Source organism: Daphnia pulicaria, chromosome 2 (genome assembly GCF_021234035.1).
Source record: "Daphnia pulicaria isolate SC F1-1A chromosome 2, SC_F0-13Bv2, whole genome shotgun sequence".
Classification (NCBI taxonomy): domain Eukaryota; kingdom Metazoa; phylum Arthropoda; class Branchiopoda; order Diplostraca; family Daphniidae; genus Daphnia; species Daphnia pulicaria.
This window is the reverse complement of record NC_060914.1, coordinates 9,026,379-9,041,205: the sequence shown is the minus strand read 5'-3', so window position 1 is coordinate 9,041,205 and position 14,827 is coordinate 9,026,379. Positions and strand designations below refer to the sequence as shown.

At 38.8% G+C, this 14,827-nt stretch overlaps 2 protein-coding genes across 4 annotated transcripts; one reads left to right on the top strand and one right to left on the bottom strand.

The window, feature by feature from the left end:
* Positions 1-321: 321 nt before the first annotated feature.
* Positions 322-1,843, bottom strand: LOC124326518. Of its 2 annotated transcripts, none has more exons than XM_046785413.1 (6): positions 1,649-1,843; positions 1,290-1,517; positions 1,086-1,218; positions 877-951; positions 697-764; positions 322-604 (listed from the first exon to the last, which is right to left on the bottom strand). In XM_046785413.1, exons 1-6 carry the CDS (start codon positions 1,706-1,708, stop codon positions 518-520), a joined length of 651 nt encoding a protein of 216 aa, XP_046641369.1. In that variant the 5' UTR covers positions 1,709-1,843; the 3' UTR covers positions 322-517. The 2 variants fall into 2 exon arrangements, with proteins under 2 accessions (XP_046641369.1, XP_046641370.1); XM_046785414.1 differs by having other exon boundaries at positions 1,290-1,514; positions 1,649-1,840.
* A 5,242-nt stretch (positions 1,844-7,085) lies between these two features.
* Positions 7,086-10,920, top strand: LOC124326149 (glucose-6-phosphate exchanger SLC37A2-like). 2 transcript variants are annotated; one of them, XM_046784815.1, is made up of 14 exons: positions 7,086-7,451; positions 7,534-7,675; positions 7,829-8,007; positions 8,108-8,186; positions 8,318-8,453; positions 8,616-8,697; positions 8,836-9,047; positions 9,131-9,304; positions 9,478-9,484; positions 9,815-9,966; positions 10,054-10,221; positions 10,284-10,317; positions 10,548-10,645; positions 10,785-10,920. In XM_046784815.1, the coding sequence occupies exons 2-14, from the start codon at positions 7,578-7,580 to the stop codon at positions 10,839-10,841; spliced, it is 1,476 nt and encodes a 491-aa protein (XP_046640771.1). In that variant the 5' UTR covers positions 7,086-7,451; positions 7,534-7,577; the 3' UTR covers positions 10,842-10,920. The 2 variants fall into 2 exon arrangements, with proteins under 2 accessions (XP_046640771.1, XP_046640769.1); XM_046784813.1 differs by having other exon boundaries at positions 7,087-7,451; positions 9,394-9,484; positions 10,785-10,919.
* Positions 10,921-14,827: the final 3,907 nt, after the last annotated feature.

Here is a 14,827-nt window from a genome sequence, read left to right as displayed (position 1 = left end):
TTTGGATTCCATTTGTTGTGTGTGTTTTCCCTATTTTGTTTTTTTCCTTTTTATTTTCCCCTCCGTCGATTTTTTTTTTCACGAACAAACGCCCGAAAATGGCCGGCCGCAAAACGCTGCCATCTCTTGCTTATTTCCGGCACACAACCAATTTCAACCCTTTTAACGATCCAGCAATGGGGGAAGAGGAGGGGAGGGGGGTTGACGAAAAAAAAAAAAAAAACTCATCAGAAAGCAATCAATCTTGGTGCATTCAGATTCGTCAGATTCATTAGCAAAATAAATCATTTCCCCCCCATGCAAATCCAACAAAAGAGAAAATGAAAAGAGAAAAACGTGTATTTTGAATCAATTTTAAATCCCCCTCGGGCTATTTTTTTTTTCTTTCAAAAATAATAATAATAATATTCGATTAAAACAAAAGCAACAATTTTTCGACATCATTCGCAGCAGACTGTGAGAGCAGAGCGGACTTCAGAACGTTCATCAGGAATGCGGAGCGCGTAGGATCAGTTAATTAAAATGTGCCCTTTCCGCATCCAGCGCACTTCCTCCTATTTCTCGACGCTACCACCGACGTCCGGTCCAATGTTGCAGCTTCCACCTTGGATATGATAATTATTTCACAAGACATTTTTAGACCAAAATAAAAAAATGATCATTAAATTTTTGAAAAGAAAATCCAATTTTCCTTACGCGATTGAGACGATACTCTTTGTTGCGAATCTGCTCGAAACAGCGACTCATTTCGGCCTTAACACCATCTAGAATTGGTTTTTTTGTTTCGCGTTCGTTTAGAAAATCAATGTTTCGTTTGTTATTCCTTTTTAGTGTGCGTGTGTGTGTCAATTTTCGGGGAAAAACGTTCGTAAATACCTGGAAGAGTTTCAGCATCTAGCGGCGGATTCAACAACTTCTTCTCAAGGATTTGTTGTTCGACTATCTTTTCAACTTGGGCCAATTAAATGGAAACAAAAAAAGAGAAATATAAGTCACTAGGTTCCAGGAACTACTCATAAGTCTGCACACACACACACACATGACTACAATTAATAACAAAAAGTAAAAGTAAACGTTCCTTTTACCTTGTTTCTGGAGGTTATCGCACTTCTCTTCGGTTTTGGCAATGTGCTCCCGACTCACTTCCAACGTGTTTTCCAGCACTTCCACTCGTTCCTCCAACAGATGAATAATGTGCCACAAAGCGTTGACGCCATCCTGTCAGATTGGATTATTATGAAAATTCAGAAATGACCTAAAGTGTGGGTTTCTCAATTAATTTAGTTTACATCGGACGTGGGATTGAGACGAATCTGACTGTTGGATCGCCGAGCTCCGTGAATGATTCGACGTTCTTCGTCTGCCAATTTGAGAAGTGATCCATATTTGCTGCTGTGATTTTTCGTGTTTCTAGAACGGCCAGTCACCTCGTGAACACGTTGACGGAGACGGGACCACGGTGATTTCACAGTTTGGCTACTACTATTACCTTGATTGCAGCTAGAACTAGACACCTGCTTCCGAGAATTTCGTAACAGGTTTTGAGACAAGTCAGAAATAGATATTTTCGTAAAAAATTAAGACTGCTAGGAACTTGGCACAGATAATTGCAGGTAAGAATTGAATAGGGAAATTGAATATGTCTTACCGATTCCAGTGACGTCTGTGGGGTTATTAATACCGGGACTGGAGATTGATCACGTGCCATCTCATTCAGTAGTGAAATCAAATCGAGTAGCAGTATAAAGTAGGGACAGCAACCGTATGGTTCACTTTCACTTGACGGAGTGTAACCACCGAATCAAATTGTCATCATCTTTGAAAGCGCTGTCCAAAAAATTCATCCTGATTTCCTGGTATTATTCACATTTCATTTGTTTTTTTTCTTCTTCCAAAGGAGGTGGATCTACTGCCATCTATTGCATGGTATAACAAGCCAATTAAAAAATTAGTACTTTTAAAATACTCAAGTATTACCAACGGCAACCAAAATTTGTGAAGGTTACAAACAAATTCTGCAGGTATGTGGGCTACTTTTTTTTTTAGCTTTCACGTGCAAAAAGAGTTTTGAGAAATGCAAAAGGTTTTTTAGTAGTAGCCAAAGTCCTTCACATACGATTTGGGTTTAGAATTTTACGTTTTTAAAAATTCACTGTCTACTTGTTATACTTGCAAATTTGAGAGAAATCAGTCAGTCTGTGCCGGTCAAATTTCTTCTCCGGTTCAGTTTGAAATTAAACAATTGCTACGTCACAGTCACAATTTAGAAAGAATTAAATGCGATGGACTGAAAGATGAATTTTACTTCAAGAGGCGTCAGCTTTACTATTGTTCCGCTGACGGTGAGGCGACGACGCAGAATCGCTCGTAGATCGAACAATCGAAATAATTCCATGAAGCTAGAAATCTGAGAAAAAAAAAAAAATCGAAGCTCATCCAAATTAGCTACGTTTACATAATGCTCTAGCATTTCTATTGATCTCCTTGCTTGCCCTTTTTTTTTATTTAAAAAAATTTGTCAAAGAGAACTTGGTTGTTTTTTAACGTATTACTGCTCACTATCAAATTCAAATCTGAAAATTGTTAAAGGTTTACAATTTTTTGCGCTTTTCCCGTTAATCCGCATATTATTATTATTTTTTTTACATTATGGCGGCAGTAAGCTGCTTAGAGTTTTTAATAATGGAATTATTAACGAAAAGCGCTAACACTTAGTGATTTTTTCTGGTAACAATAATGTAGTTTTGGATGCATTATTAAACAGCAATTAATAATAGTAGTTCAATTTAAAAAGTGATTAGATTCAAACGATTAAGTTAGCGAATACATTTCGTAGAAAGCGGTAGTAGTGGCCTCGCGTCATCAAGTCAGAGATGGTTCAGTTCATTAAGCTGTTTCAGATACTCTTTGTAGTGTTTTTAATAATTGTGCTCATGAATTCGGCTGTCGGGAGAAATGACTGGAAATAAACGAATGAAGATGAACTTGTCTGTGATTGGTGTTGGTCGATCATGGATTATTTATTAGCGACCTCAGTTATTCTGTCTAGTGTTCAACCTGCTGGGAATCTCGCTGATGAGAATCTTGACGCATTTACTTTTTAATTTGTTTTGTTGGAACTTCAACATAGTTGTCTCCAGGACTATTCGGTGTGTATCAAATTGCGAAGTTTATTTTATTCACAGATAAAAAAGAAAACGCACAGATTCTTCACAGGAAGAATAACAAAAATTCCTCGTTTTGACTCGAGTGAAGTTTTTGGGCCTTGTGAATAGCAAACATCTATGGAAGCTATATTGAAGAGTTACAGAAGATATATGTGACTTGATAAAGGCCTCTAATGCAGCCATTAGCAGAAGAATGAACTTGATTATAACAAATTCCGGTGCGCAATATTGAGCGTAGTAGCACAGTGGTGATTGTAAATAATTTAGTAAAAAAAGGATAACAAAAAGATTGTAGCCCGTCTGCGGCTATACATAGTACTGTCTTTTCTAACGACTAGGTCGCGTCAGTCACGTCACGCATCGACTTTTTCAGACAATTTTTTTTAAATATCTTCCCTAGATGGCGAAGTCGTCGAACTAATACTGCTGTTCATTTAAAAAAAAATGAGCCTGAAAAAAACTACGATTAAGTCTCCGAATTTAAGTAAATGCGCGATAGTCTTTAATATTTAGTAAATTTTTCTATACGAGTCTTGTAAAGAAATTTTTTAAATGATTAATTTGATTGATAATTATACGCATTTCACAAAGCTTTCCTAATTAAAATGCTGCAATGCCGCTAATGTGAGAAAATCGATACATGAATTTTCTACCAGTTGTCTAACACTCTACAGCACTTTGGCATATCTGATAAATTGACTAAGAAATTGCGATAAACTAAAGATGTCAAATTTACGTAACACCTTCGCTTTTTGCTTGTTTTTTAAATTTTATTCGATCATTTTACTATCTAATATTATGGAAGCCCAAAACCGCCACTTTTTCAATATAATAATGATTTTCAAAATATCATTATATAAAACAGAAAAGAATATATAAAAAACAAATTCAATATAAAACTGAAAAAAGTGTTATATAAAAACAAAAAAGAGTATAATATAAAAAAAAAAGTTGATATAAAAAGCAAAAAAAGTCAATATAAAACCCAAAAAAAGTTCAATATATAATCCCAAAAAGTTCAATATAAAAACGGCAGCCACCTAGCGGTCAAAATAATTACTTCATGCCACATCTCCACCCCCTTTATAGCCAGTTTGAATCCAGTAGTACAAACGGGGATTCTTGCGCGATAAGCGCATATTTGAGCATTTTATTTAATTACATAATTAAAAAACGAGTAAGCGCTTAAATAACGCTACTTAATGCGCATCGCTTTAAATTATTATTTTTTAAATTTAATGCGAAGGAAAACGACTGCGGCGACTGGTCAGAGGAGTAACGCGAGCCCGTCCGTTTTTTCCAGCGGTTATCGCTGGTCCGTCCGCTATTTTAGCGCTGTCGCCCGTCCGCTGTTTTCGGCGGCTCATTATTATCGAAAAATAATCCATTCAAATGTTTTGCGCTAGATCTAGCGCTATATCTAAGCGCGCGTGTCGCTAGCGATTTGTTTGCGATAAACTAACACGCGATGCGCTAAATATATATTTAGCGCAATTTATTGCATCTCATTTTTTTAACGAAACGCGCAAGCGCTTGGTTAATTAAAATAAATGGTTTCGGAAAAGAAAACCATTGCGCGACTGGACGAGTAGCACGTGCCCGTCCATTATTTCAGCGCTTATCATGAGTCAGTTTGCTTGTCGTAGCGCTTTTCGTCGCCCGTCCGCTGTTTAATAAGGCGACTTGCTGCGCACGGGTTATGCGCGTTTTGTAAATAATACGCATCTTGCGCGCGACATGCTAAATTTTGAGCATTTTATTTAATCTTTAATTAAAAAACGGCGCTAGGCGTATAGGCTTGCGCTTAAATAATTTGAGCGCTTTTCGCTGGTCCTTCAAGCTGGGTTAGCGCTGTTGCCCGTCCGCTGTTTTCAGCGGCTCATTATGCGAAAAATAATTAAAACACATTTTCACTCTACATCTAGCGCTAACTAAACGCGCATGGCGCTAGTGATGTATTTGCGATTTACTTGCGCGCGATGCGCTAAATTATTTAGCGCAATTCATTCCATCGTAGCATTTTATGGAACGCGTAAGCGCTTCGTTAATTTAACTAAATGGTTCAGGAAAAGAAAACCATTGCGCGACTGGCTCCATTATTTCAGCGCTTATCACGAGTAAGTTTGCTTGTCCTAGCGCTTATCGTCGTCCGTCCGCTATTTAAGGCTGTTTCGCTGCGCAAAAAATGTCAAAGTTTTAGCGCTGCGAAATCGTAAACTCGCTTATGATAAACTTAAGATTAACTTGCGCTCAATGCGCTAAATAGCCGGATTAAGTTCATTACATAAATTACGAAGCGCGCATATAATTTGTTGAAATAAATATTTAGCGCTAGATCTAGCGCAAAATATATTGACTTCATTATTTTTCGCGCTAAATATTTATTTTTTCTAGTTATTTGCGTTTGTAAATTATGTAATGAATTTAAATGCGCTAAATTTGACGCATTGCGCGCAAGTTAATCTTTATTTAATTATTAGCGCAATGCGCGCTTAGAAAGCGCTACATCTAGCGCGAACCATTTAAGATGTTTGGCCCAGCGAGCCGTATAATAGCCGTATAGCGAACGGACTCGCGACAAGCGCTAATATGATGAACGGCCGCGCGCTTCTCGTCCCGTCTCGTCCATTTGCCGTAATCGTTTTCCCTTTCGTAACTTTTTATTAAAATTAACGAAACGCTTGCGGGTTTCCTAAATAATGCAATGAAATAAATTGTGCTAAATATAGCGCATCACGCGCAAGTTTATCGCAAACACATAGCTAGTCCCACGATCGCTTCGATAGCGCTAGATCTAGCGTGAAACATTTGAATGAATTATTTTTCACGTATATAATGATCCGCCGAAAACAGCGAAAGGACCAGCAGAAATAGCGAAAGGGCTCGCATTACTCGTCTAACAAGTCAGCGCAGTCGTTTTCCTTTGGATAAAATACAAAAAGTTAATTTAGAGCGATTCGCATTAAGTAGCGCTCGTTATTTAAGCGCTTGCGCTTTTTTAAATATATGATTAAATAATACGCTCAAATAGAGCGCATATCGCGCAAGAAGCGTTAAACATTTATTTTAACGCTCGCGTGTTTCGTAAGTTATAGACGGACTCGAGACAAGCGCTAAAATTATCGACGGATGTGCGCAACTTGTCCAGTCGCCGCAATCGTTTTCTCTGTCGCATTTATTATTTTAATTAACGAAGCGCTTGGGCGTTTCGTAAATAATACAATGAAATAAATTGCGCTAAATATATATTTAGCGCATCGCGCGCAAGTTTATCGCAAACCAATTGCTAGCGCAACGCGCGCTTAGCGCAAAACATTTGAATGGCTTATTTTTCGCTTATAATGAGCCGCCGAAAACAGCGAACGGGCGACAGCGCTAAAATAGTGGACGGACCAGCGATAAGCGCTTTAAAAAATCGGACGGGCTCGCGTTACTCGTCTGACCAGTCGCCGCAGTCAGCCGCAGTCGTTTTACTTCGCATTACATTTAAAATAATAATAATTTAGAGCGACGCGCATTAAGTAGCGTTATTTAAGCGCTTGCTCGTTTTTTAATTATGTGATTAAATCCCCGTTTGTACTACTGGATTCAAACTGGCTATAAAGGGGGTGGAGATGTGGCATATGAAGTAATTATTTTGACCGCTAGGTGGCTGCCGTTTTTATATTGAACTTTTTGGGATTATATATTGAACTTTTTTGGGGTTTTATATTGACTTTTTTTGCTTTTAATATCAACTTTTTTTTTTTTATATTATACTCTTTTTGGTTTTTATATAATACTTTTTTCAGTTTTTATATTCTTTTCTGTTTTATATATTGATATTTTGAAAAAAAATTTATATTGAAAAAGTGGCGGTTTTGGGCTTCCATATAATATTGTAGAAATATTTCAAAACAGGAAGCGCATTTCTGCGATTAAATTTTTTGGAATTCCGCATTTACAAGTACATATCGCAAAGAAAAGATTATTAAAATAACTATTTTTATTTTTTGAGGGGGGTCCAGCCGAACCGGGTCCCTGCTGCCACAGCCCATATCTGCTTGATGACCTGCTGGTTGAACTGTTTTCATGTTGGGCCAAAGGGCATTAACCGGAAAACTTGATCCTCCCCTCTTGTACTTTGTTCATTTTCTTTTGGACATACTTCATCTACTTGCATTTACTTCTTTGTTGGCAAATTCTAACGTGCTGTTTGGGGCTTTGTTTAGAGAACTAATAGCGAGCCGCTCGTTGACTTCTCGAGTTCTCTCTTTTAGTTACAGTTATACTCCTACATATTACGTAAGTAGCAACCGTCTAGTCTGAATATGAAGGAATTCAAAGAATGTGTACAACTAATCGTGTCCATTCATCTGTTTAACAGCATCCTCCATTTCGTGTATCATTATTAATTTATTGAAACGCGACATGTTTTTCGAAAAAGTTTACGACGTCCCAATTGGGATCCGTTTATTAGAGAAAATTCCCTCGTTAAGGAAACTTTCTTACGACTGGAAAAATCGCTGGTAATTACAATCTAATCAAATTTAGAAAAACTAGTTATCAAAATAGAAAAACACATATTTAAGATGTCATGAAATTTAAGATATCATCAAAATGGAAAAACACATTATTATATCGTTAATCATCGTGACATAATTTCTTTTTTCTCTGAAAAGGCACAAATTCACCATTTTGTTTCTGACGTTCCTGTCTTACGCCAGCTACCACATCGCTCGTAAGCCAACTAGTGTCGTTAAAAATGTCCTCAAACAGAACTGCACCGGATTACAACCACATTTATCCGAGTTAAACATCAGTGGCATTGAAGATAGCTGGTGTAGCTGGCATCCATTTGGTTAGTAATCCCATATAACATTTTTCTACGTTCTCAAATGCAGCAAACAATCTTATTATTCCGATTTTTGTCTATTCCCGCAATGGATTGTGCACATCAGATGGAGACAATGCGGACACTCTTTTGGGAGCTTTGGATTCGGCTTCGCTATTTTCGTATGCTTTCGGGATGTATGCTATGTAAGTATATGTCTTCAGTTTAAATTCAGTTATTTAACAACCCCAAATTAGTGATAAAGAGTAAATTTCAATCTGGCCGTATGAATCAACACGGATTATAAAATGTATATACTAACGGCAGACTCTTTCAGGGGCTTGCTTGGTGAACGTATCAACACCCGATACTTTCTTTCCATCGGAATGATGCTTTCAGGATTTTTTGCCTTTCTTATGGGTTTGGCCTATTGGGCTAACATTCACTCATTAACCTACTTCCTCTCCGTTCAGGTGTGTGGTAGTAATTGACTGTAATTTATTTTTAGATTGGTGAGATTGCGACATTTTTTAAAAATTTCAGATTTAAACCCCACTTATTCGGGAGTTCAATCAATTCAATTGTAGTTTGTTTTTATATATACTGTATTTTTTAATCTTATTTTATTGGCGTAGATTTTAGCTGGTTTATTCCAGTCCACTGGTTGGCCTGGGTGCGTCGCAGTCGTGGGTAATTGGTTTGGTAAAAGCAAAAGAGGTAATAATAATGCAATTATTCGTAATAATAAGGAATAGAAATATTGCGTCTTTTTTTTAGCTTGAATTAATTAGGGTTATGTATAGCCTACTTAAAAAATTTGAGAAATTGATGCCCACTAATAAATTCTACAAACAGGGCTTATAATGGGAATTTGGCGTTCTCATCACAGCATCGGTAACATAGTGGGTTCCCTCATTGCTGGAGCATTTGTCGAGGATTCGTGGGGTCTATCATTTGCTGTTCCCTCTGCCATCATTTTTGGACTTGGATTGCTTCTCTATTTCTTTCTGGTTCCTGATCCACGAGCTGTGGGGTGCCCTGTTCCAGAACACGGTAGCGATATGTCGGTGAGGATTTTATTCATCATTAATAATTTAATTGAAATATATTTAATTGCCGAATTAATCAGAGGATTTTATACTGTTAAAAGAAAGAGAGTCCACTTGGTGACAGCAATTTGTCAAAAGACGAAAATCACAGAAATAATGGTGTGGATTTAACTATGGTTAATTTCGAACTACGTGAACGTTTCGAGCAGACACAGGAAATTAAACCCGATGGCAAAGAAGAAGCCATCAGTTTCTGGCGAGCCGTTAAAATTCCAGTAATGTCTTCCTTCTCATGTCTGTCAATCACATAGATAGAAGATGACTGTTAAGTATTTTTTAAAAATTATTGTTCATAATTTTACAGGGCGTCGTTGAATATTCCTTCAGTCTTTTCTTCACAAAGTGTATTAATTATACATTTCTTTATTGGCTGCCTCGTTATTTAAAGGATTCAAGTAAGTTTTTTTTAATTTTAAATTTGTAAGTAACGAAATAATATTAATAAGAGTCTTTGAAAAACCGAATTGGGCTGCTATTAGTCTATAAGAGTTATTGTTAGAATGTTAAATTCAATTAGCGATTTTTCATGGTGAGGTTGCGTGAGATGGTTTGGCCGAACGTTTACGACTACAGGCTTCTCAAGCTTTTGACATAGACTAGATGTAAGTTCAGTGCAAAAAGCAATAAATTAAATTTTAGAAGCTAGAGACTGTTTTTAAATGTTTCAAATTCCATTTCTGTTGCTTATTAAATTTCGAATGTCAAATGCGGTTCAATATTCAAAGGTGATACGATGGGCAGTCAACAAGCGGCCGATTTGTCAACGTTGTTTGATATTGGCGGAATATTCGGTGGAATCTTAGCCGGTCTTTTGAGCGACTTGACTGGCATGAGCGCTTTTACATGCGCTGGTTATTTTATTCTCACCATACCTTCGGTAATAATTTTTAAATAACATTCACGATTATTTCATTACAATGGTTTCAAAAATAATAATATTTATATAATTTTTTAAATTACACAGTTGTTCATTTACCGGGCATTTGGATCCATGAGTGGAGGCTTTAATATGTCTTTATTGTTTCTTGTGGGCTTTCTGGCAAATGGTCCTTACGCTTTGATCACTACAGCTGTGTGTGCTGATTTAGGTACTCATCCTAAGTTGAAAGGCTCAACACGCGCCTTAGCTACGGTAATAAAGATTTATTGACTTCGACTAAAGTTCATTTTATTGTGTGATGCATTGGTTCCCAGGTTACGGCCATCATTGACGGCACAGGTTCCATAGGTGAGCTAAAACCTATTTACAAAGTTTACGTTTTTGTTATCGTATAAAGAAAATTAAGAGTTGATAGTTAAAGCGCATCAGGTATTGCCATTTGATTTTTGCCGAGATTTATCAATACGCTCCCTCACTTACCAATTCGAATTACCGCGAAAAACTAGGGATTCCGAAATTAATTTATTGTTATTTTTCAATGCTTTTAAATACAATTTCTTGTCATATTTTATCACAAGGTGCGGCCGTCGGTCCGCTGCTCGTGGGACCCTTGTCCACTTTAGGATGGGATTACGTATTCTACGTTTTGATGATAGCAAGCGCCATGGGGTTGCTGGTAAGAATATTTAGAACTCATGAGTTAAACTTGATTAATATAATTTATTTTACGAAGATTCCTTGTCATTATAATGAGGGGGAAAAAACGAGAAAGTGGGAATTGTAATATATATATTCATATTTTTTCATTATTACAGTTATTGGCGCGCTTGATGATCAACGAAGTCAAGGGGAAGTGCCGAAAATATGATTAAACGCCTTGATTATTTTATAGTCCATAATGATATTCCACAGGATATTCAATAAAAAACTGTCAGTTTAATTTTGTTTTCAAGAGTATTTAATAAGGTACCATTATTACTAGGTTATATTTATGGTTATCGGTGATAGAGTGCTTCGAAGTAGCCATAAAATAGAAAGTGAACTTTAAGATGTTCTTACCGATTAAGGCCAAACGGTTCCAAACATCTTAACGAGCTCTTTTATCGATGTTTAAAAAAAAATAGTTTGAATGAGATTCTACATGGCTATCTATTTTCACCCATGGCGAGGTGTGCAAACGGTCTCAAAAGATGAATGAAATCTTAAAGGGATTTTAAAAATTTAAACTTTTATTTCCTAAAGTGATCGGCAAGATTTGAACGAAGGGACCACATGATGGGCATATTCTAGTTCAGTTCGCTACTGACTGAGGTACTGTTCTTTATATTTCAAATGTACGCCTGGTTTTTAATCGGTATAAAAACCGTCCCTTCCGTACCGCACAAACAGTCCGGAAAAAAGACGGTTTTTATCCTTCTAATTGAAACGCTTAAAAACTAAGGGCCCCTATCGTGCCGGGAAAAATAGGACGGAAAAAGACGGCTTTTGTCCTTCCAATTCGTGTGGTCCCAAATTGTTTTTTTTATGGGCACAAATATAAAATTCCGTTTGGCCCAAAGCAGTCTAAAACTGGTCTCGTTTCCGTGTTTTGGGTTTATGTGAACAATGACACAAAGACACGAAATGCGCGAAAATTCTAAGTCCAAATTCTATCTTAACAATCCGTTTTTCAAACTTCTACTGATATGCAACAGGAGTTGCGCGAATGGTTAGAGTGTCGGACTAGTAAATCGAATATGAGTAGCAATCGCGATTAAACCGCAGAGCGTAGAGATCTTATATAATTGAAATTCGGCTTAAGAAAGTACGATTTAAGTGATTTAACCATAATTTTATTTTTAAATAATAAAAAAAGAAATTTTAGCATGTTTTAGGCTAAATTTAAACAAAAACTTGATTAATTTTGTTTGAAGTCCAAAAAACCGGCTTTGGCCCGTTTTAAACCCCGAAAAAATGGACATGTTTCCCAGTTTGGTCCTCATAAAACCACACAGAAAGACGTCTTTAAAACGGTACCGTCGATCCCGATCACTGGGAAAAAAGACGTCTAAAAGACGGAATGGTGCTGTCTGGGATCAGAGTAATTAAATTAAGCTAAAATTGTCGAAACCGTTAGTGTGAGACTGAAAAATTTTCTAAGTCCATACCCTTAGTGATTGATTTCTAGTCTGATACATTTAGAATGATATAAGGAACCATAGCTCAGCCAGTAGCGTACTGAGCTTGTAGCTTCTCATCATGTGGACATATGGTTCAAATCAAATCAAGCCGATAAATTTAGGAAAAAAAAGTTTAAATTTTGTTTCCTAACAACTAACTGGTGGGTGGTGATGTTGGGTGGTGGGAATGGGTGGTGGGCGAGTGGTGGGAATGAATATTAGGCGAGAGGAGGTGGGTGATGAGGTAGAAAGGAAAAGTTAGAGTTAGGGTGACTATTCGGTACTCGCGCCCTTTTTTTTCCCGATACAACGACTTAAGTATTCAAATAATTCTTTTAGTAGATTTGCACTTAAGCCAGTACCCGTTTTTAAGTAGCAAACTGCCACCGTGCAGACGTAATCTGTAGTCAACTGGGTCGCGTCTCTGAAGTACTTGTCAAGGCTGTGCTGAAAATCGATGTTTAATTGACTGGCGAGGGTGGCACTGCTGTTGGACTTGCCAACACTACTGCTACTCCTTGGTATAGAATAGGCATTGGAAATAAATTCGAGTTCCTGAAACGATAAAGGCAAGACTTTTCAAATGAATCCGAGGAAGGATTTTAAATTATACAATTCAAAATTGCCTTTTGATTGGGTTAATTAAAATATTTGACCGAATAAATAATAAAAATCAAACAAAAGTAATTTCAATTGAAGCAAAAATGTACCCGCCTTTTACTACAGCGCTATCGTGAAGCTAATATCACCCTCGGTCTTGATAAATTTGTTTTTCCAGCGGCCGAAGTCCGGTGGGCCGGTTACATCGTTGGCGAAAACGGAATCTCAACGGATCCGGCAAAGTTGGACGCCATCTCTCAATTCCCAGCGCCCACTAATATCACGGAGCTGAGACGTTTCATGGGGATGGTGGAAGAACTATCGGATTTTTCTTCAATTATAAGTAAAGCGGCGACACCTCTTCGCCAGTTGTTGAGCTTATCACATGATTTCGTTTGGACGTCCGACCACGACTTGGCTTTCAACCATGTGAAAGAAGCTCTCACTTCGCCTCCTATTTTGAAGCAATTCGACCCAAATTTAGAAACAGCTCTTCACACTGACGCTTCGCGCCAAAATGGCCTTGGATATGCGCTCCTTCCACATCACCCGGAGGGATGGCGGTTGGTGCAATGCCGATCCCGTTTCGTATCGGACGCGGAATCACGACACGTGATGGTAGAACTGGAGATGAATAGCGTTGTATGGGCGCTCAAAGCATGCCGTTTATTTCTCATCGGCCTCCAAAACTTCACGGTAGTTGTCGACCATCAAGCTCTGGTCCCTATTCTCAATAAGTTTACCCTAGACGCCGTCGAAAATCCTCGTCTCCAACGTATGAAAGAGCGGATCTCCCATTTCAATTTTGAGGTGGTATGGAAGAAAGGAAGTGAGCATGCCATACCAGACGCTCTTTCTCGTGCCCCTGTTTCCACCCCAACTCCAGGTGACATTGCGGACGATTTCTGCATCCACCATCACATCCAGAAAATTATTCGTATCTGTGTCACTGATCTTAACGGGGACGATACAGCGAATCCAACGGCGTCACCAGACTCTGTACTGGAGGAATTGCGCAGAGTTGCCTCCCTCGACGCCAATTATCTACGCTTACTATTGCTGATCGACGACGGATTCCCCACCGACAGCCGAAGCCTGGAGATGTTCACCCGACAATTTTGGAAGATCCGAGAAAATTTAGTTGTAGACGACGTCCTCATACTTTTTGGCCATCGCCTTGTCATCCCAATGGCCGTGAGGAAAGATGTACGCCAAAAAATTAACACAGCCCACCAGGGAATCAACGGTACTAAGCGCCGGGCTCTCCAGACGGTTTACTGATCAGGCATCAATAACGACATTCATTCCGACTGCGAATCTTGTATTCCTTGCCAACGATCGGCTGCCAGTCTACCACAGGAACCTATGAAATTGCATCCGCCATCGTCACGCATTTTCGAGGAGGTATCCGCGGATTTATTCAGTCACGGCGGCTATCATTTCCTGGCGTACGACGACCGTCTCTCGGGATGGACCACGGTGACAGCATGGCGAAAGGACCCGACGTCGCATGATCTCATCAAAACGATTGCCCGTGAATTTCTTAATCTTGGTGTTCCGGTAAAATTCCACTCTAATGGGGAACCAAATTTGATTCCCGCAAGTTTCGCTCTTTTTTACAGCGCTGGGGCGTGTCATTCGTACCTTCAACCCCGCACTACCCACAGAGCAACGGCCTCGCTGAATCTGCAGTCAAATCCATGAGAAAATTGGTCATCCGGACGGTCCCTAACGGTGATTTGGACAAGGAGGTGTTTCTCCAGGCACTGGTGGAGTGGCGCAACACTCCGAGACATCACGGCGCATCACTGGCCCAAATTGTGTTCGGACACCCCATCCACTCCCTGGTGCCTGCCCATCATCGTTCCTTCTCGGCTGAATGGCAACAATCCATGGCAGATTGGGACACACGAGAAGCCATAGCAACAGATTGTGCAACCCAACGCTATAATGAATGCGCTCATTCTTACCCCCCCCCCCCCCTCCGCATTGGCACACCCGTTCGTGTCCAGGACACGGACACGGGCTTATGGGACCAGATCGGAATCGTCATCGGAATCGGAGATCGCCGGGATTACCGGATCAAGAAACCCAGCGGA

Excerpts from the sequence above, each read along its gene's own strand:
- LOC124326149 (XM_046784813.1), top strand. The coding sequence starts at position 7,578 with ATGTTTTTCGAAAAAGTTTACGACGTCCCAATTGGGATCCGTTTATTA. Across the intron at positions 8,187-8,317 it reads GCTTTCGGGATGTATGCTAT|GGGCTTGCTTGGTGAACGTA; the intron begins GTAAGTATATGT and ends AGACTCTTTCAG. Across the intron at positions 8,698-8,835 it reads GTTTGGTAAAAGCAAAAGAG|GGCTTATAATGGGAATTTGG; the intron begins GTAATAATAATG and ends TTCTACAAACAG.
- LOC124326518 (XM_046785413.1), bottom strand. The coding sequence starts at position 1,708 with ATGGCACGTGATCAATCTCCAGTCCCGGTATTAATAACCCCACAGACG. Across the intron at positions 1,219-1,289 it reads GTCTCAATCCCACGTCCGAT|GATGGCGTCAACGCTTTGTG; the intron begins GTAAACTAAATT and ends CCAATCTGACAG. Across the intron at positions 952-1,085 it reads CGATAACCTCCAGAAACAAG|TTGAAAAGATAGTCGAACAA; the intron begins GTAAAAGGAACG and ends AATTGGCCCAAG.